Below are 22,888 nucleotides of genomic sequence, written 5' to 3'. Positions count from 1 at the left end.
GTGTAGGTTTGACAAGGAATACTGGGAAGAAGTTAAAAAGGGAAAAGTTAAGGCAAAGCTTCCACGTAGAGATATCTTTTTGGTAGTTGAAAAATTTCCCATCAGAAATAATGGAAGCCCAAATGTTTCAGACATTTGAAAATAAAGTGGGCATAACTTCAGAAAATGTACAATAAAGAAAAAGTGGCCAGTGGAAGAGTGATGGATTAGGTGGTCTATTAGCCATTTTTCGTGTCTGATTCTTGTACCTCTCCATTGCTCATAACCAGGATGCGGTCACACTCCAGAACAGTGTTGATGCGATGTGCAATGGTTAAGACTGTACAGTCCTTGAATGCATCTCTGATTGTGCACTGAATTAGTCTATCTGTTTCAGGATCAATTGAAGCTGTGGCTTCATCAAGCAGAATGATCTATTAGGGAAAAAAAGCTTTTAATCATGTGGTAGTAATCATTATAAAATATTTTGAAGTCTTATAAAGCTTTCAAACAAAAATAATCAGGAACATATATTAAAACATGGAGTTTATTAAGAAACACATTCATTTTAAAATGTTTATTTCAAACCACAAACATTAAAATCAGATTATTAAATTCACATCACTGAGATTTATTTGAAAATATGTAAGGTGGGGAGATTTTGGGTTTGACCCTGATCTATAACTACTTAGGTATGTGCTAAATGTGTGTGACTATTCATATTACACTTATTTATAGAAGGAACATTAAATATCTGTAAGTTTGTGCAGGATCAGAGCTTAAAATTCTCCCTGGCCCTCAAATTCTCAGACATAAATTTAACAATCTTGTTTTTACTTCTTAGTGTTACTAACTTAAAAGCGTTGTAAAGATTCTTCTTATACAAACTTCAGGGGGTGTCCTCCCAGCTGTGAGCTTGAATTCTACCATGTTTATTTTCAAAATTGCAAATGTGGATTTAGAGTTGTGATTCTTAATCTTGTTAGGCTCAAGGCACCCCTCAGAAACTGCCGGCTCTTAGCTTTCACTCACCTCTTGACTGTTGCAAAGAACTCAGAAAGACTGCAACAGTTCAGAATGTTTTTGACACTATAGATTTCCGTTTGAAATGTTTGGATTTATTTTGTGAATTATGTAGGTTTTTGTACTTATAACAGTGCCGATATTGCACAGTACCCCACATACCTTTGAAAGAACTTCATAGCATCCCAAGGTGCCACTGCACCCTGCTTGAGAATCCTTATTGTAGAGAAGACAGAAGTCCCTTTAAAAATGTGACCCACTACAAAGGGGCAATTTTAAGACCATTATGATTTAGCAGCATGATTTGAGACAGTTTGCCAAAGGTGAAAAAGTACATTTCATTTTTTTTTTAATATAGTAGTGGAGGGAGGCAATGGATTACTGCAACTTTGTCTTCCTGACTCTTTTGAGTGGTTGTGAAAGAATAAAAAACATATTTAAGCTAACAATGTATGTTTTGTAACATTAAAAGTGGGACCAGATATTTGCATGGATCGGTGCCAGCTACAAAGTGTCCATGTGTCAGTATTAAAATGCAAAAATCTGAGGCCTTGATACTTATGTATCTACATGTCGCCCTATGTCGCCCCAGTGATGCGCTACATCACCATACGACACGCTACAGTCTACACGTGACCGGCTGCTACTTTGCCGTAGGAGCCTGCTCCCCCATTTTAGCATGCTGCTACAGCAAAGTAGCAGCTAAAACTAACCGTGTGCTGCATGCATGGCACAGTATGGGTGGTTGCTGCACTGTGGTTTAGTACTTCCAAAAGAAAGTACTAAAGCATGGTGCAGTAACAATGTCGCCATAGGGTGACAAGTAGATATGCCCATACAGTGATAAGACTTTTGGGCCTAATAAACTCTAAGGGAAATTAAGCTCATATATAGATATTAAAGCCAGACCAAGGTTTTTGTGCTTTGAGAAGCATCTGAAAGGACTTGTTTGCTGCTGCAATTATAGACTTGCAGAGTGTCAATACTGGAGGAGTACTGTGATAGCCTGGCTATGGGTTTATTTTAGTAACTGCACAGCACTGGGAAATCTAGGATCACATTACAGCTTAGTTCCTCTCAGGAACAAGTTTTCATGGACTTCATTTCAAGGAAGTTTAGACATGCATAGGTTAATATAAAAAGTTGATTGTGGGAATCTGCTCCTTGAAAGGGAAAATCCCTGCAGGCAAGGGTCTGCATTTCAAGTTTAAAATTTTCATTTTCATTTGAAAAAGTATATCTGAACAGCAGATGCTGCTCAAATATGTTTTTTTTTCAAAAAAAGACATTGGGATCAACCCTCAGCTGGAATATAGCTTCACTGAAGTCTAGAGTGTTAACTGAGGTCCCTGACATACATTGCATTTATAGCATGATGAAGGTGTTAATCATGCCATAAATTGTACTGTCACATGTTCAACCAATTTATGTTATGATAAAATGGCAAAGCTGTTCAGTAGAACATGGAGATGGAACATCTTTGCAGTTGGTTTGTCGGGCACCTTAAATTGAACATGTGGCATGTATCTCAGATCTGGGACTGTCCCAAGCCGATGTGGACAATAAGATGGTTGTCAGCATCAGAATCAGGACAGTCCTGGGTCCCAGGGCTGCCCCCCTCTTGATCCCCAGGGATTGCATTATGTTACGTTACACTCCAGATCAGGCTGGGGGCAGCCCCAGATCTCGAACCACATCTGGAATTGTCCCATTGCTGACAATAAGCTGACTGGGTTGGCATCAGGCCCAGGACAGCCCTGAGTCTTGAACGAGGCCAGGCCAGTCCTGGCCTGGTTCAAGACTCAGGGCTGTTCTGGGCAATACCAGCAATCAGCCACTGGGCAATGCGGAAACAGCCACTGCTCCCTGATCCCTGGGACCAGGCAGGGGGCAGCTCTGGGACCTGGTTTAGTCCTGGCAGTCATGCAACTGGGATCTGAGGAATTGTATGCCCTATTGTAAAAACTGCACATCACATTACTGCGATGGGGCATACAATTCCTCAGAACCTAATCATGCCTGAATTATACTTGGGGTGATCTGGCCCTATCTTTTGATTCACTTTCAAGTGCCACAGCTCTCAGTCTTTAACCTGTGTTACTTTCTTTTTCAGTTCCCATTCCCCACCCTTTTCTTTAGATGACACATCCTGCCACAGCTCTCATGTATTCAAGACTATTGCTAGAAATATTCGAATCTCTCCAGCTACTTACTTTTGAATTTCGAAGTAGTGCTCTTGCCATACAAAGCAGCTGTCGTTCTCCTATGGAGAAATTTTCTCCATTTTCAGCAACTTCTGCCTGTAATTTTCCTGGGAGTTTCAATATCTAGAGTGCATAAAAAAGCCACTCTGACATTAGCCACTAAGAAAGTATGTACTGCTTGTTCACTGTCACACATTTTAGCAGGTTGTCATTTTGAATGACCATTACAGAGGAGTGCATTTCAAACATTCTGCCACTATAAAATGGAAAGAGGGAACCAGGAAGTAGGTGTTCACTATTCAGAACTCTCATTAGAGTATGTATTTTCATATTATTAATGCATAATGAATGATACAATAGCAAAAAAAATAAATAAACAGTGACTTTTCATTTATTATATCTTTATACAAAAAAAATTATGACACAAAACCACAAAACCTACTCTGTCCTTCATAAATGTTTTTTCAAGAGCTTGCCAGATCTGATCATCTGTGTAAGTACTGAAAGGATCAATGTTGAACCTAAAAGGAAAAATTAAGATAGTCTTTATTTTGCAAATTATTATCATTTCAATTTGAATAGAAAAATGTTGGTTGAATAGGAAAGGAGCTTACCTTGAAGCATTTTATTTTAATATTTCATGTTGTATATTTTGAGTTCTTAGGTAGCTTTAGGGGGGAAACCTCAGTTCTATTTCAAAATAGTGATGCTCTTTGTTAATTTATTATTATAAAGAACTGGTTGATATTATTATAAAAATATAATAGCTGCTTTAATTGATATTGCAAATCTGATCTAAGTTCTCTATGCTTTACACAAGTGATTAGACCCATTCTAATTACTGTCTTTCTTCCTCATTCTCTGTAGGAGAGATTGAAGTGAGGTTTTTACAGCTATTATAAAACAAGTTGGTGAGCAAGTTGGGCAAACATTCCAAGGATAAGAAGCAGCATGAAGGATGATATTGTGGTTCTTGTGAGAGAAGATGAAGGTTTAATATAAAGATGGAAAGATATATAGGCAAGCACTGTGTTTTATAGGGCTATGTAGGCAAGTACAGGAAGGTGAGCTCAATGGATAGCACAATATGAAGCCAGTGGATTGACTCAAAGAAGATGGTATGGTTGCAATGAAATGGCAGAGATTATCTTTGGCTGCAAAATTTTATGTGAATTATTAGGGGGAAAGCATCAACTGTCATGAAAAACATATGAGGAGAGGAGAGGAGAGGAAAAAGATAAATGAACTCAATTTTAGTCACATTAAGCTTGAGGTCATATGCTGGCTGGAATGGGGTTTAGTCAGGACTTCTAGGTACTGTTCAAATAATATAAATCATTACTATAATATTATATTAGCAGTCTTACCAAAAATGGTACTGATAAATGAGATTTTACTTTGAATTAAATGTTTAATTTAGAATTATGTCACCAAATACCTTACTGTACCTACAAACAGAACAGGATCTTGGGGAATAACAGAAAGCTTTGTTCTTAGATCTTCCAGACTAATTGTACAGATATCAACATTGTCAATTAGGATGGTACCAGCAGTTGGTTCTGCTAGGCGAAACAGTGCCACTCCTAGAGATGATTTTCCTGTAGGGGATTACAAAATGGTATAGATATACCTTGTGTTTTTTTAAAATAATTATTTAAAGTGAATTTTGCTTGAACTGCAAGGCTCCAGGTTTACACATCTGTAATCTGAACTCCTTCCTTTTATTCAGATTCAGAGATCTGGTTTAGCATAGCATAGCCACAGTACAAGTTTCTAAAATTTAGTTGTCTCTTCCTCTGCCAACGTGCCTCATCTCTCACTGGAAGCGATTGTTTTCTAGGGTGACAAATTATTTCATTAATCATGCTCATTCACTCTTGGGCTTTCTATTGAGAGTGTTAACGAGTATGTCAATAATGTTAATTATAGTAATGGCTTTGTAATGAGGACGTCCACTGGAAATTTTGCTGAAAGCCATGAGAAGCTTTTCATTTTTAATATGCACTGTTAATCAAATAACAGAACAATGTAAAAATTACCATTATACAGGTAATACTTTTGTTATAAGAATAATTCAGCCTGAATAACCTCACTTACAGTAGGCTGCATGAGCCATGTGCTGGGTCATGCCTTCAGTAAGAAATTTGGAAGTATTTATAGACATTCCCAAGATTTCTATTTGCTGTCTTATCAGATATAGGCAAAACAAAGCTGAGTGAATCTATTGTGGTGGACTCTTGTAATTGTCCACATGCAGGTTAATTACCATAATGGTTTTCAGTTTTCTAAAATGGCAATGACTTCCCAGATCTCTGTGGTTTCAAGGAGGAAGTTCTGGATTAGCCTGCCTTACAGATAAAAAAGTAGACTTTATAGTATAGTTTAGTATTTATAAATATAGTATTGTCTAGTCTTATCGATCCAATATTGAAATTCCTATGGCCATTAATAGCTGAACAGAGCCCTTCTGATGTCCCCAAAACTTTGGGGAATATACTTCCACCCAGAGTTTCTTCTTGGGCTGCTGTGACTACTATGAATATTTGGCCCTAATATAAGGATGTATCTTAATGGTACAGCTGAGATCTTAGAATGTAAAATCACAATTACAATTAAATTTCCTCTAAAAATAAAAAACTCTTAACATTTATTATATGTACTACCATAAAAGAAAAAAAAACTAAGGAAAAATGTGTATCTCACCAGAGCCAGTTCTGCCAACAATACCAATTGTTTCTTGACCATGAATTCTCATATTTAAACCATGGAGAACTATAGGACTGTTTTCTCTGTATTTCATTTGGTAATCTTTAAATACAATTTCCCCTTGATTTGGCCAGCCTTTGGGAGACTTCAAAATATTTGAAAGCTGTGGAGCCTCAGGAACACATGTCTCAGAGACATTAAAATAGAACAATATTCAGTTGATCCATAGTAGTGAACAGTTAAATATTTCCATAATATTTATAAACGGTATGGACTTAATGTTACATGTAGATATATTTCTTACCAAGACATATTCCATTATTTGTTCAACAGAGGTAAATGTGGTTTCTGTCTCAATTCCTGATCTTACACATACTTGGAGAAGTCCACTCAACTATAATAATCATAAAAATTTATTTCAATAGAATTACCTGCATATACAGGAAGTTAAGCATGTATGTACGTTTCTGCAGGATAAAGGACAAAAAAAATCATAGAAACTTGTTTATATTTATTACATCACCTTACTGAACTCTTCTGAATGTCATTAAGAGATTTATATTAAATTTTCTGTCTGATGTGAGTCATGGCTTTGATGGTGATAATTTATAGGGAGATTTTCAAAGGGACAAAGGGGAGTTAGCCAGCTTTTGATGTGGGTGCCTAATTTGTTCTTTATTCCTGTAAAAATTAATTTCTTAGAGCCTGATCTTCTCACTGGTGTCTCATCCATTTTATTTGTTCAGCCAATAATCCCCATCAGGCTCTTGCTGTGATTCCTTCATTCTACAGCCTCTCCCAAGTAAGGCTATAAACACCTTTGAGCCCACAGCTATGTCCACCCTTCCTTTCTTTTTTAAAAGTGTAGAATCTTCAGAAAAAAATTACATTTGATGATTTTTACCCTGTAATAGGCCTGGATGTCTAAATCCTTATGTGAGAGTTTGAAAAAGTACTTGTAAATCACACGACAAGTCACAGAATATCCTGTTTAACCCAATGCATATTGGGAAGCTGCTTTCTATTCATTTTTATCTACAATAAATATCTGGTGAGGAAAGAAAAGTGAATAATCAAAGTAAAAGGGTGCTTAAGAGAATGAAGCAGTGCAAAAGCCCATCAACAACACGGCTCAATGATAGACCCTCAGGCAATTTCAAAGCTATTACAACTGCCTGTGGAGACTGCCAAGCTGCAGTAGATGGAAAAATATCTTTCACAGTTTGACATGAAGTTCTGTGTTTTTTCTGGCCTCTCTTCTTGCTGTTAGGAGATATTCTGTAGTCAATGAAATGTGTTAAATAATATATTTACCATGAAATTTTAACTACATAACAGTTAAGAGCAAATATTGTATTTTAAGCAAATGCTACATTTTTTATATGAATTTTTAACGTATTTAAAGTATATGTTTTGGCAACATTATTAACCCAGTAGCAGTGCTCTTTGGGTATGTTTATTTATTACATACAAACTTTAAACAGATGTGTGAGTTCTAAATGCCATGAAAAGAAGTAGTGAGCTAGGGACAGAAGTAAAAGTAAAGATGCAGACATTGCTTCTAATAGGTTTGTTAGAACTGGAAATTAGGGGAGTGTGAAGCGGGCCGTATTCGATTTGGATTTAAATTTGGCCCGATTCAGGGGACAGGGATTCGATTCATTGATTCGGATCACTGTCCCGATTCAGTTCGGCCAAACCTGAATCTGAAGATTCGATGCTGATTTGGAGAATCAGTGATTCAGCCATAGACACAGCTTTAAATGTTTTTTCTACATACCTCGAGGTACCAGGCAGCTCGTGAACACTGAGATGGTGGGGCAGATGGTGTGTCCCACAGGAGTGTGGGGGGTTCCCACACGTGCTCAGTGGCAGACTTGGAAGTAGACGGGAGGTAGTTCTGGTCCACTTCCAGGTCTGGTGCTCAGTGCACGAGGTACCACCCCCCTCGTACCTCACCCAGCTCAGTGACTGGCCGGGGGGGACTCCAGGTGCCTCCCCAGCCCCAGGAGGCACCAGCCACCAAACTGGGGGGTTGGGAGGTACCCCACGCACTCCCTGGCAGACCCGGAAGTGGACCGAGAGTACTTTTGGTCCACTTCTGGGTCTGCTGCCGAGCACGCTAGAGACCGCCCTGTGCTGCCATGGGACGCTCCATTCACCCCACCATCTCAGTGTTCACAAGCCGCCTGGTACATTGAGGTATGTAGAAAAAACATTTAAAGCTGTATCTATGTCCTAATCATCGAATCTCTCCAAATCTCTCTGAATCAATTCAGAGAGATTAAAGGGTCTCCTGATTTAATTTGGATTCAGAGATTCAGCCGCTGAATTGGGCCAAATTTCTGCTGAATCAAATCAGTGACTGAAGCTTTGCACAGCCCTACTGGAAATGCCTCTATTACTGTATTGTGAACATAAATGTTATAAAAGGAATAACAATATTACCCCAACTATGTCGAAAAAGGGATGGCTAGTGTGACTTTTAAGAAGAAAATAGTATTAATTTTCATTTATGATTGCAAAGCAAATCACATTTATTTTTGTGCTTTTCCAAAAAAAGAGGCTTCGTTTTCTGTTGTAAATTCTGTATAAAGCTAAGGGATATTTAGAGTACTGTAAACATGAGTGCTTTGAAATTACTATTTAGTTATACATATTGTGGTAGCATAAAAAGGCAACAGTATGTATTGAGACATGGTGCATATGTGCGCAGCGAGTTGCATTAAAGTAGGTTTAACAAACTATAGGAGGTAAGATGGGGTGAAATGAGGACAGGGTAACATGGTTATGTAGATTAGCAATGTACAGAGCTTGCATCTCAGGTCTTTCCAAAATGTGTTTTCTCTGTATTCTCCTAGTGTAGGATTCTTCCACTCTCTCACTTTGGGTAGTAGCACCTTTCTTTAAAATCCAGTGAAGTATTTGCAAAATAAAGTACCACCCATCATAAGTATTGGTAATATAATCTGATTCTAAATTAAGTCATTGTAATATTTAAATAACATTTGGGGGTATAAAGAGTGGCTAGAAAAGGAAAACTATATGCACTAGTATAGTTAACAACATAGATTAAATCTGGATATCAAGCATTCCATTTTACCTGGATTATATAGGACAAAGCCAAGCCTTTTGCTGCAGTACTAATCGAAGAAGGGCTCAAAGCAACAAATAACGCCACAATCAAAGTTATAATGGCTGCAAGGATATCTGTTCTAAGTGCAAACCATCGTAGTGCACAGTTAAATAGGAGAAAATGGTTGGAGTTTTCATCATTTAGCATTTTAAATCTGAAATGAAAACAAAGATGAACATTGTGAGTATAAAATAGTTTTAATATGCGAACATGAGATCTGTCTCCCCTCTGTAGAGGAGATGCTGTATTCATCTTTTTCATAGCCTTCATGTAATGCTCTAAGTTGATTTAAAATGTTACGGAAACAGAGTTGAGTAAAAGAGCAGATATTCTAGGTCAGAATTTTATCAGGAGGAATCAAATTATATCCCTAATGGAATTTCCATAAATTCCCACACATACATACATTAGTGGTTGTGGTATCTTTTTTTTCTCTGGATAAGACCCATACATGCTGTTAGTGACACAGCTCAGCAGTGTAAAGGGCCTTAAAGTAAGTGCAGATGTTATTTATGTTATTTACAGTCCATTCAGAGTGCATGAGAAGCAGATCCATCATATGGAAAAATGCTTTCATGTTTAACATCATATCATCTGGCCTTAGTAAGGCCAGAGTCCGTGTAGTATTAAACATAACCACGTAACAGGCCTTGGCTATACTCAGGGCTGAACTGTATTTAGCATTATATTAATTAACCTGTGCTCTGGTAAAGTTTTACAATGTAAACAGATTCTTTAAGACATCCTTACTTCATTACCAAACACATAGGGGAAGTGCATTAGCTGGTCTTTCGACCTGCATTTTTCGTGCCCACTCTGGGAATACTCTCTCTCATTATCCCATTTCCCCCCAAAATGCAAAGGACTGTGACTCTTCTTGCAGCCTCCTTTCAACATTGTTACTCAGGCAAGGACCAGGGACTGTCAAGCTCCAGAGAAGACTGTGAGAAAAGAAGAAAATGGAGGTAACTAATTGATATCACTAGTTGGAGTTGAGAGGTCCTTGGATTTATCCTTCTAGACAACAAGACCTATATCAAGAATGGGAATATTTTCTCTTCTTCTTTATAGAGGATGGTTATTATATTTCTGAATGGATGGGTTTAAAGAGGCAGGTCCTACAACTGGTGGCTGTGAGAGAGAGGCCATACAGTATTTCCTAAAGACCCCAAGGAAGGAAGTGTTAGACTTCTGGAGAAGGCAGGATGTCTTGGGAGACTAGATTACTGATGATTCAGGAACTATCTTAAAAAAAAGAGAGAGAATATGTAAGGAATATTCAGGAATATGTAAGGAATTTGGAATTAAAGGGTGTTTATATATGGTCTGGGAGTACAGTGGGGGAGGTGCTTTAATCAGAGCGGCTCCAAGAGCTGCTCTAATTAAAGTGCTTGGCGTGTCACATGTATCAGTGTCCCCTCAGTGAAAAATGGTGGCAGGGGTGCTTTAACTAAAACTCATCGAACATCAACAGGCTTCAGTAAAAGTGGCCCCACTGCCATTTTTCAGCATGGAGATGCTGATACATATGACGCTGGAGTCTGCTGGAGCACGGTAATTACCACACTCCAACAGACTCAATTAATCAAGTCTGCTCTGACGCACTTTAATTGCAATGCATCGGAGCATCCTCGCTGTATGTGTATAGGTGCCCAAAGGGGCTATAAGAGCTAAATCTTAAAGTAAAGAAGCAGGTCTATTCTCAGCTCCATAGAACAGATTTAGCATGGTTCAGTTCACATGGCATCATAAAGCAAAGCCTGGAGGTGTTGCTCCTTTATATAAAATTCTGTATCATTTTGAGTCAAGGCATGTGAGCTCACTGAATCTTTCTCTTAAATTAGGTACTAAAGATCCCTTCAAATTCAAAAAATAACTGAATACACATTGCTTGAAAGCTGAAACAGCGGGTCTGGACACACAATGCTATCTGTGTGACTCTTCTGAGATTCTATGGCACAAATCAGGAGTATTCTTCCATCATTCTCAGATTGTTGCTGGTCGTGTAGTGTGATAACAGAATGGTTTCATCAATAACACTGCAGGTATCAACCCCTAGTATTGAAAATTCAGTGAAGAATAACAAGGCAATATTATCTGTCCATAGCAGAGTCCTAAGCAAAACAAAGAAGGTGTAATTGTAGTGTATGCAGCTTACTGTTTGATATAGTCTTCTTTTTTATTATAGGCATGAATTACACTGAGTCCTTGCACAGAAGAAGAAATATGAGAGTACAGTGGTGATCTGCTAATATTTTCTATTCTCTTTAGCTCTCGAATAGCTCTCTTGAATATTCTGCAACAAAATAGAAGCAATATTATACATAGCAATGCAGACTATGGATATATCTCATTGCTTCATTGCTAAACCCAGTACTTTTAACTAAAACCTCAAATGTCCTGTAGTGAGGGAATATGGAGCAGTCCCACCCAGTAGGCTGTTCTGTCAGAAACTATGCCTTGAAGCAGGGCTGTCCAACTGGTGGCCTGTGGGCTTCTGCCCACCTGCCACTCCCTGCATTCTTCCTGCTTCTGCAGTGGTGGACGGGGCCTCTGGAGCAGGACAGCATGGTGAGAGGTAGCCCAGGCAGTAGGGGGAGGCTTAGGCTGCCTGCTCAGCACCACTGGCAGGGGGCTCTCAGATGATGGCATGCCATTGCCTACATGGCATTGGGGGAGTGGGCTCATACTGCTTGCAAGGCAGCAGCAAAGGTGGGTGGTAGGGGGCACTCCTGCCCAATAGCAGGAGGAAGAAAGTGTGGGGGGGAGGTCTCTCACCTGGCAGCAGCAGCAGCAGAGGGCTCACATGATGGGGGATGGGTAGGCTTGCCCTGCTCTGGTAGGGGGTTGCTTGTACTGCCTGCATGGCCACAGTGATGGGAGGACCTCCCCTGCCCAGTGCCAGCAGCAGGGACTTGTATGGTAGGGGTGGGTGGACTCATGCTGTTCCAGTGGGAGGGATTGCACATGATGGGGGTCTCTGTAGCCTGCACAGCATTCAGCCCCCCACAGCACAAGGCCCCAGTGTTGTATGGCTCAGGATCTTTGACCACTGTGGCATGTGGCCCACAGCTGCTTTGATGTTGGACAGCCCTGCCTTTTAGTCTTACATGGAGTGCCCAAGAATGCAAAATACTGCACCATGCTCCACCAGCTTTGCTGGTCACTGCAAAGGAAGCTTTGGCCACAGTCTCATCTCCTCTCTTCTCTGTCACTCCATACCTCCTTTAGAGCAGCAGTGCCCAACCTGGACTGGATGGGTGGTGTCAGGCCAGTGTGCTAGCCTGGTTATGCCTACGGACTGACCCCATGTGCCAGATCTGGCTGTGGACCAATCCTGTATGCTGGTGTGATCTGATGCACAAGGCTGTGTGATTTGGTCTGCTGGGCTCCCCATAGGTACAGAAAATTGGCAATCTGGGTGGTGGGAAGTGGTGAGAGTGGTAGCCTGCAGGCTGTTGGTTGAGCAACACTGCTTTAGAGCATCTTTTGTTCCCAGAAGGCTAAGGCAGCCCTCTTAGTTTAAGAGTAACTTAGTTTGCCAAGTAAAGGAACAGCAATTATGTCTAGGCCTAACAGAGGATGCAAAGGTAGGAAAGCTCTTTGGTGCAAATTTAAAAAATGAGTAGCAGTTTTAGGTTCCCAATTTGAGCTCTCTTTAGGAGTGGATGTTCAGGGAAGGTGCCCAGCACTTTTTGAAAATCAAGTCTGTTCCAGGGGACTCAAACTGGGCACACAAAACTACGGCCAGTTTAGAAAATATTTCTGTTTGTCCCCCAGAAAGGGAGCAGGCAGAATCCAGACTTTCAGTTTTATTTCCTGCTTTTTCATTATTGATGCATTATGAGTACAGAAGTATGACAGCAGATTTTGCAAATTGAGAATTATCATCACCTATCCTGCCAGATGAAGAGGAGATGAGAGGCCTATAAAAAAAATACCAGCAAAATGTGTTGCATAATCATGTGCTGTAATGTGAAGAGAAGAGCTCAGCCTGTAGCAGCCCACCAGCCATCCAGCCCTGTTATAATTCTCTGGTGTGGTTTAAGTTGCTGGCAGAGATACAGTTTCTGCACTGACAGAAGTTTCCAAGTACATTCAGTGCACGTGCACTACATCAATGCATTCAAAGATAACTTGGTTAAACTCATCCCTGCCTATTTTTGTGTTGATGGAAAGTTGTAAATAATTACTGTCTAAGGAGCCTCATTCTGAATAGACCAATGGTTCTGGGGTATATTGGTAGAAGGCAATATAAAGAGTGAATGTATTCGCCCTTTAATAGAAGCTAAGATGATTGACAGCTTCCCAGTTTTTTCTGGGTGTGATTTTCTGTCTTAGATTTTCTTCTTGGTTCCTGTAGTTTCCCAACCTCCTGTTATAGTTTATGAAAGAATTTGGAGCATTCTGCAACTGCATTACCATATGAACATATGTACTACAGTTTCTGCAGGCCAAAAATTGCTTAAAATATTTCTTAAAGAACCAGAACATCAACTTACTGAAAAAGTAGTACAAAAAGAGCAGCTATGACGATGACTGCAACTAGAAGAAAAGGGAACACAAGGCCTATTATGACTACAATAAAGAACACCATAAAAAACTGCTGCAAAAAATTCTCAGCGTGAAATGGAAGTCTCATATCCAGTTCATCCATATCCTTAGAAAAACGGTTCATTAGCCTACCAGTGGGAGTTGTATCAAAGAAACTCATTGGACTATGTAAGATCTGTGGATAAAGAGAAACAGCAAAATCAGATGCAATCTTTGTCTTTTACTGTATTTAGAATCTATGTAGGAAAGTAAACATTAGCTTAATCTTGGCTAAGGTTTAAATAATAGAAGCAGCAAACATAAGTTTACTATAGCACTTAAAGCAACAGTGGTATTTGTGAAGCAGCTTCTGACAGTAGAATTAAATGTGTCTTAAGGGCTTATTTTCACAATTTAAAAAAATGCAAATGAGAATCATAGAGATCTAAAATACACTTTAAAAAGGGAATAATTACAATAAGGGATGTATACCCTTAATCAAAGTGCATAAACAGATTCCTAGCTCACAACATGTGGATGGTTCCATTGAATTAACTAGGGTTACATATATGCTTAGATATAGGCACCTGCTGAAATAGCTTGACAAATTAAGGCCTAATAAAATATAGGAACAAATGATAGAATTTGGAATCAATGGGCTTTACAAAAGATCCTAAGTAGGTTAGGTGACTAACCGTGTTTGACTTAAGTGCTTAATTCCTTTGAACCTATTTGACCCTTATAATCTGGTCCCAACTACCTACATTGCACTTGGGAATGAGACTTAGCCTCCTACATCACTTGGGCACTTTTGAATATTTTACCCATAGCCCTTTTTGTCCACATATTTTCCCTCTAGTAATGGCTGGAAATAGGGAATCTCTCTGGTACATCTTATTCTATTGTGCCATGTTGTATCATGGCAAGGGTGGGAGGCTCTATCCCTCACCAGCACTGATTTGCATCCCAGATTACCAAAAAAAAAATTGCATTTAAATGGGGTCTTTCATTTGATAAGCTTCTAAACACTTTGGAAACATGAATTGATTAAAGCTTATAGCAACCTTTTGAGGTAGGTACAGTAAAAGCTGCCTTAGCTGGCACCTTACAAGCCAGCATGCCCTATTAACCGGCATGCTGGCTTGTAAGGTAAGAGCAAAACCAGAAGTGTCCACCGTGTCACTTCTGGTTTCACCGAGCCCCCATGGCCCAGGGCAAAGCAGCCTATGCTGCTGAGCCCCCATGACCCGGAGCATAGCAGGCTGCACAGGGCCTGCCTCCCTGTCCCTCAGGGCCCACGGGAGGGTCAGTGATGCAGCGGGAGGGGCAGCGATGCCACGGATGCGTCGGGAGAAGCAGCAGCCTGAACAGGCAAAGACGCCTGTTTGGGCCTCTCAATTAACTAGCATATTTTGTTATCCAGCACCCCCCATTCCTCATGGGTGCCAGATAACAAAGCTTTTGCTGTATATAGTATTATAATGTGATAAACAAAACACCTGAGATACAAAATGTTTGTGCATATTGCTCAAGGTCAGATGATAAGTGAACAACTGAGCTGTGAATGCAACGAGTGACTGCTGACCCTCCACAGCAGCCCTAACTACAAAATCACACTGCTCACCTTCCTGACTTATTAAATTAAATATCATTTAATAATGGTAAAGAACAAAGCATATACCATACCTTATAGAATACATTATCATGCAGTGTTGAAGAAGCCTTTAATGTTGTCTTTGTAAAAAGAAGCCCTCTGATGATACTTAGGACAATCATGGCCACCAGGCTGATTCCATAGATGAATTGGTAAAAGTGTAGTCTGGGGTTATCCAAGATGTTTTCCATGTCACAGGTGTATTTTGTGTCATTACCCAAGATGGTGCAAATTTTCTTTGAAACAAACAGATACAGGACAGTAATTGAAGTGTGAAAGCTGTTTCTGATAACATGACAGGGATAAAGGAAGATTGGATAGCTGAAGTATACGGATACCTCATCCACAGCACTTTCCCCATTAGAAACTGCCATGTGCCTGAGTAAGAGATGGAGGATGCATCTACACATTCATTAATGTGCTTTTGCTACTGTGCATTAAATTTAGTACCCCCGGTTGGCTGTACATGGGCATGGAGGCTGCTCCAATGTGTTGTAATTACAGTGTGTCAGAGCAGACTTGATTAATTGAGTCTGCTGGAGCATAGTAATTACCATGCTCCAGCAGACTCCTATCTCTCATGTATCTGAGTCCCCATGCTTCAAAGTGGTGGGGACATTCGATGAGCTTTATTTCAACTGACCCCACTGCCATTTTGGATGCTGATACATGAGACAATGCAGTGCTTTAATTAGGGTGGCTCTCGGATCCACTCTAATTAAAGCACTGCCCCCTGACTCCTGGAGCACATATAAAAGTGCCCTCTAACGTGAGGTACTAAATAAATGTGCATTAGACTGCCCTAATGCACAGTAGCAAAAGTGTACACTTTTTTTAATTACTTTTAATGCACAGTAGCCTATTTTTACTGTGCATTAGCATATTAGCACAGTTTTCAATGTAACACTTTAATGTGCCATAAAATAGGCTACTGAGCATTAAAGCGCACACGTAGACATGCCCACAGAATTGTTATGATATTGCTGTACTGCCTCTTTATACAAGGAATCCTCAGAAAGTAGGATCCACTGGCCCTGAATGTGACCCAATGTTGTTACTTTTTATGAAGTAAAACATTTTTCAATTTGAAATCCTACAGATTTTGCAATAGCCATTTACATGATGTAACATGAATTCCTTTACTTGTTTCCTCTTTATTTGAGGTTTTACAGATTCCATTCTTGCCATTAACATCTTCCTTTTGGCCTACATCCCAGCCCTTATTTCTTTTAGCACCTTATCCCTCATTCGTATTTGTATGGAAATTAAATGTTATGCTTTAGGAATTTTCTCTGCTGCTCTGTTTAGCATGTATGGGCATGTCCACACATGCAGACACGTGCACTTGCAGCAGCTCAAATAAGAGTGGTACAAATTTGTGCCGGGGATTTTTGCCTCAGCACGTGCCTGAACATACACTTTGGGGCAAAGTGCCACTTGGGGGCAAACTGACCCTGTCCAGCTCCTCCCACCTTCTCTTCCCTCCTCCAGCTCCTCCTACCTCCTCTGCAGACAGGGGGAGCTTGAGCCTGGGGCCAGCACCTGTGCTGGCCCCAGCAGTACAAAAAGCTGCCCTGGCAAGCAGCTCAGGGCAATTTCTGTCAGGAGCTTATGAGACAGTGGCAGTCCCTGCCCCACCATGTCCTCCAGCCCACCGGAGTTTGTCATCGGGCTGGCGCCTCGTCCAGTCTTGTGGCACTCCCCACTCCACCACCTGAGCTGGCTGGAGGACACCAGACTGGTCCGCTTTTCCACTGTCCATCACCTCCACCTCTACACACTCATGTGCCACACGATCCATCATGCTGCCCTCACATCCTGCCCAGACACCAAGTGGAGGGATCTGCTCGGCAAGGGCATAGCTGGGCACCCTAGTGGCTGAGTCTGTACTCCACCCTCATCCCACGAGTCACTGGGGACCTCAGCTGGCAGCTCCTCCATGGAGCCGTCACCCCGGACATGTTTCTGGCGAGCTTTGTAGACACCCCAGTCTACTGCCTCTTCTGCAGGCAGAGGGAAAACGTGGTGCACATGACCCTCCTCCTAAGGTTCTGGTTGAATTTCACCCCCACCTTTTTGCTTTTGGTCACCCCATCCGTGGCCCCACCAAGTCCTGGGACCTCCTGGTCAACCTCCTCTTGGCCCTGGCCAAGTGATCCCTGTACTTGACCAGGAAGGAGGCTCTGGCTAAGAAGGTGCCCAGAGACTGTGGGGCCACTTTCCTCTCATTTGTCTATGCACATTTCTGCGTGCAGCACCAGTGGGAGGTGTACACCAGCTCTTTGGATGCCTTTGAGGACCGGTGGGTGCATCTCAGGGGGCTCTGCTCAGTGTCCCCCTCTGTAGACCTTCTTTTCACATTTTGAACCTTTGACCCCTATGTCACTCCTACCCTCTTCTTCCTTCATTGTCCCACCAAAAAAACCCAACTAGTTTTGTCTTTCAACCTTTGGCCCCACACAGTCGGGGCTATTAGTTAACTAGGTAGGCCTTAAGGCCCATGATCTCTGGAAGATACAAATAGACAGGAGCTTCTGGAACCTAGCCAAATAGTATCTGGGAACACTGGCACTGGGGGCTGCTGCCTGACTATGACCTGCTGCCACCTGCGACAGCATGCAGCCCCAAAGCTGTATGCCTGCCAGACCCACACGGGGACTGCATGGCTGCCTGAGCTGTGCCATGGGCACTGCAGCAGAGGCATCTGCACCTCTGAGCCAGCTGCCAGTGAGCCATAGCTGCACAGTTGGCCTTTGTGTGGCACTGCTGACATGTGTTCCCCCGCCCTGACATCTGGGGAGCTATTGCCTGAAAGGTGTTCTCTTTGTGGTGACCTGCTTTGAACTGTCAAAGCATGTCCTCCTGGCCCCAAATGGCCAGGAGGTCAGCCACCTCATTTACCCTCCAGTTGGGTCCCAGGTGCCAGCCCTGAGCAGGCGCAATGTAGACCACTATATATAGAGACAGAGACAGAGAGAGTGATCAGTTGGGCAATGTAGACCACTATATATAGAGACAGAGACAGAGAGAGTGATCAGTTGGGCAATGTAGACCACTATATATAGAGACAGAGACAGAGAGAGTGATCAGTTGGGCAATGTAGACCACTATATATAGAGACAGAGACAGAGAGAGTGATCAGTTGGGCAATGTAGACCACTATATATAGAGACAGAGACAGAGAGAGTGATCAGTTGGGCAATATTTACAATTTTAAAGCAATTTGGAAGCCTACCAGTGTCTCTATCATCCTAATAAAATAAATTCTAAATATCTATATGCTTTTATGTTTGCTTTTGATTTTGTTATCATAGAAAAATTAGAGCTCCCCTGACCCCTTCACTTACCAGGATGTGGGGACAGCTGCCCCTGAAGCCACAGCTCCTACCAGCAGGTCTCATCCTGTCTGGCAGCTGGGCATGCTGGGTGTGTGATGGGATGTGAGGTTTGCAGGAGTGGGGTGGGAAGGGGTATGGGTGGATGTGGGAGAATGTGGGGGTGATGTGGGGTGTGTGGGGTTTGCAGGAGGGGGATGGGGATGTGGGGAGATGTGGGGGTGGTGTGGAAGTTGTGTGGTGTGGGGTGTGTGGGTGGGTGTGGGGTTTGCAGGGGGAAGTGGGAGGTGTTGGGGGCTCTGAGGACATGTGGGGTGTGTGGGTTGGTGTGGGGGTGGCATGGGGAGATGTTGGATTTGAGGGGGGGCTGTCACATGCCTGCCCCTGGTTTGAGATGCCACAATAGGCACATGTGCACTCAACTGGATTCTCAGCTATATTTCCCTATGTGTGTGTCTTTTCCTTTTACTTCATGGAATCAAAACTGCTCAGATACATTTCATATTACAGGTAACTGTTTTGGCTGTAGGGCTTTTAAAAAAAAATCTCAGGTCCATGTTGCTGTTTCTAAGCTTCAGATGACCATAGTGTGGAGCTTAGTGTTATCTGTGATATATCTATATGCCACAGACTTGTTACTCTAGAAATAATACTTCTTAAATACCATGCACATCTATCATGCTCTATAAATAAATATTATCATTTTGGTGCCTAAAAGCTATGGTTTGATTTTAAAACCTGCACTTGTACATTTCAGCAGGCTGCCAACCACTCTAATCCAGAAGTCAGAGTTTTTACTCTCAGTCTCTGAAACAAGGGTTGGATTGGTGAAAATAAGGTAATAGTATGTTTTAAAAAGCTGGTACTTTATAACCCATATTTTATTTTTGTCAGCACATTTGCATCTTTTTGTAAATAAAAGTGGTATTGAGAAATGGATTTCACATGAGGAAAAACAGGATCAGGATTTTGAAACACTACTACAGCTTTAAAGAATTACCTTAACCTAATACCTGTTTAAAAACAATTGCAAATTTCAGAAGCCTTTTAGCTTCTTTTTTCTGTGCATTATATCCATCCATCCATACATACACACACACACACACGTATATATATAATAAATTTAAAAACGAAAAGGGGGGGTCGGACTCGATGATCTATTGAGGTCCCTTCCAACCCTAACATCTAACATCTATGAATCTATGAAAAAAATAAATAATAAAAAGTAAATATTTCAGGGAAACTGTTACAGACATCTGCTTTAACCCTTTTATTTTTAGCCTATTTTGCTAATTGTACTTTAAGTTATCAGGAATCTATTTTACTTTTCTCCTCTGATACTAATTGTTTGCATTTTAGATTTCCATTAGTTTGGTGAGTGAAAATGGATTGATTGTTTTTGTTTAGAGTTTTGCTTTATGGTTCTGCACTAGAACAATTCTATTGCTGTCTTGAGGTCACAAATACAGCATACGGAATCTTACCCAAAAGCTGTTTCCATTTACTTTAAGATTAGGTTTTTGATGTTGTTGCGTTGTTTTAATGATGCAAAACTAATTTTGGGGCTTAACAAAGTTTTTAATTATAACCTGTTATTTAGTGTTAGGGGAAATGTGCTATATCACGTAAGGGCTACATAGATTGTAAAAGTGCTCTACATAGCTGCAGATGGAGTAAGAGGGAATGAGTTCTTCACTCAAAAACCTTTCATAGGTAGGCAGGGAAAGTGGCCATGCACTGGAAAGTTCTGATAGGTGCATAGGGGATAGTGTAATGTATCAGAAAATGAGGTGTGTAAATCTCTCTACCCTCTCCTATGCAGTGGAGATACCAAAGGATCATTGTACCTTTGAAACACAGGGCCCCTAGTGCTCCATATGACTGGTGTCAGGACCCAGTTTAATCCTTAATCAGTATTAGTCTTGGGAAATCTTGGACTAACTGTCTGCCATTAAAATATGTACAATAATAGAGCTCTCAGGCTAATACAAATCAGTGTGATTCATGTCCACTTATTTAAATTCATTGTGGAAAAATGTGAAGCAGTAAATCAGATATGAATGCAGTTTCAAATTCCAACTATTATGTCTTAAATGCAATTGATGGGTGTGTCTACGTGTGTATTTAATGCAAATTAGCCCGATTTAAGGAGCATTAAGGATGCGGGTATTAATGTGCATGCCTTTAATGCACCTTAAAAATGGCAATTCAAGACTATTTAAGCCTAAATTTGATACCTGCATAAAGTAGGTATCAAGTTTATGCACAAATAGCTAAATCACATTAGTGAATGTGTAGACGTGTTTATGTGCATTAATGCAGTCTGTATCCATTGACTTGGGACTAACTTTAGTCTCAAGTCAGTCCACACACCCACATTAATGCTCATTGTCATAGTGTAGAGGTGTGCCTAAATTGCCCTAATGCACATTAGGCTAATGTGCATTGAGTTTAGGCTGGTGTAAAAGTACATGTAAACATGCCCGATGTTACCTTTACATAGGGTCCTTAATATGTATTATCACAAAGGCCTTTATACAGGAAGTTAATTGTTAACTAAAGAGAATAGGAAACCTAATGAAGAAAATTTAAAGTATGTTAGTCAATGGGTTGGTGAGACTTGAGAAAGAAAATCTGAGATGCCAGAAAAAGTAAAAAAATAACTTCCAGAGGAGCTCCAAACTAGGGATGGAATGAGTTGGAAAAACTGGGGTTAAATACGTGTGCATCCAAAAGGGTGATGTAGATTGAGAACACTGGCAACTGGGAAAGTAATGATGCATTGGAATGGGCCAGGAGTTACTGAAAATGGCAGGGCTGATATGGTCCATTTACTGAGAGAGAGAGGAAAAAATGAATATATTTTATGATAGTGAATATGTACTATGTGAAAAGTGATGATACCCTGGACACTGTCAGGAATAACTTCAACAAAGTCCAGGGGAAGAGTCCATAGCCCTCTGAAATGCAGAGAGAGGGTTTATAAAGACTATAAAAGAGAAAAAAGCAATTATTGGATTTGGAAGAAATTAAGAGAAAAAAGAATGTTATCTGAAGCAAGACTTGAAAAGAGCAGTAATGCAACTACCTTCATGCTATAAAATTTATAAAATAATTAAACATAACTGTTCATGGTAAACACATCAAATACATATACAGCTATCTTCAGAAAAACTAGAAAATTACAATTAAATTGTTATAGTTGTGCACTTACACCTGAGCCCTGTTCCAGCCAGAAACTCAACCACCAGTTAACAAAAGCTGAGGTGCCAATCATCAGCATAAAGAGAAGTATAACAAAGGAAGACAGTATGAAACCTAAAAATGGAACATAAAACCGGAATAATAACTGATGATGTCAGAGTGATTAAACACATTGTACTCATTTACTCTGCTGTACACTTTTGCAGCAAAACTTTATTATTTAACCCTTATTTATTCTTCGTTCCCTACGTGCAAAGGACTCGCCTTTACAAGAATGGGAATGATAGGTGAACAAGGAGTTTAATCGTAAACTCTGGGAGAGTACAGGCTTTGATTTTTGTGAGAGAGTTTCTCTCACAAGGGGTGTCTTCCCGGTTGATACCTAAGGACCTTTTGCCTGAAGGGGCCATGTTTCCCCCCGCCCCCAGGGAGAAATTGAATGAATGCTTGTACACTTGTAGTCACTACTGAGGGCCGTGATTCTCCCTGTAGAAACACATAATGCATGTATGTGGCCTCAGTTTTTTCTCAATGAAATTAAGGAGCATTTTGTCCAAGTAAAAACTGAGTAAGGACTACAGACTTTAGCCCAAAGAGAAGGGTGTTCATATTAATTAGATTTTTGCATTTACCAGAATGTTGGCTCACAGCCAGATTCTGCCGTCCTTGCTCACAATAATATTTATTCATGTGAATAGTCCCATTGTGCAGAAATGTTAATCAGTGTGAATGTGGATTTCAAATTCTGGTAGTAAATTAATGGAAGGGAGAACATTCTTGATGTAGATAACTGCACACACAAACCGCCAGAATCTTTCTGAATGAGCTCAGCATTGAAATAACAGATAATGCTTCTTGCATACAAGCAGGGCCAGATCCAGAGGGTTGCTGCAGTGCAACTGTACCCCCTTCACTACCAAGAGCTTTTGTCTCAGCTTTCAGAGGTATACGCAGTGAGCTCTCCACCATCACTGCCCACACTCTTTTCTCTATCCTGGATCCACGACTGGGTACAAACGGTTATAAGAATTAGTAATATACATATAAAATCTGATAAATGGGTCTCAAGTCCATTTTATGTATGTTATGTCTGATTTATGCACACAAATACTTA

General features: G+C 40.7%; 1 protein-coding gene across 1 annotated transcript in view; it reads right to left on the bottom strand.

Moving 5' to 3' along the window:
* Window positions 1-218: 218 nt before the first annotated feature.
* Window positions 219-22,888, bottom strand: part of ABCC12 (ATP binding cassette subfamily C member 12) — an 83,013-nt gene continuing 60,343 nt past the window's right edge. The window contains exons 20-30 of the mRNA XM_006034972.1: window positions 21,785-21,888; window positions 15,268-15,471; window positions 13,551-13,777; window positions 11,207-11,344; window positions 9,016-9,202; window positions 6,217-6,306; window positions 5,910-6,099; window positions 4,645-4,804; window positions 3,649-3,727; window positions 3,216-3,329; window positions 219-413 (exon numbers count right to left, since the gene is read on the bottom strand). Of these exons, the coding sequence (XP_006035034.1) occupies window positions 219-413; window positions 3,216-3,329; window positions 3,649-3,727; window positions 4,645-4,804; window positions 5,910-6,099; window positions 6,217-6,306; window positions 9,016-9,202; window positions 11,207-11,344; window positions 13,551-13,777; window positions 15,268-15,471; window positions 21,785-21,888 (1,688 nt within the window). The remainder of the gene's footprint in view (window positions 414-3,215; window positions 3,330-3,648; window positions 3,728-4,644; window positions 4,805-5,909; window positions 6,100-6,216; window positions 6,307-9,015; window positions 9,203-11,206; window positions 11,345-13,550; window positions 13,778-15,267; window positions 15,472-21,784; window positions 21,889-22,888) is intronic.

The sequence above is a fragment of the Alligator sinensis genome, unplaced genomic scaffold (assembly GCF_000455745.1).
Source record: "Alligator sinensis unplaced genomic scaffold, ASM45574v1 scaffold1107_1, whole genome shotgun sequence".
Taxonomy (NCBI): Eukaryota; Metazoa; Chordata; order Crocodylia; family Alligatoridae; genus Alligator; species Alligator sinensis.
This window is presented reverse-complemented; position numbering and strand designations above follow the sequence as displayed.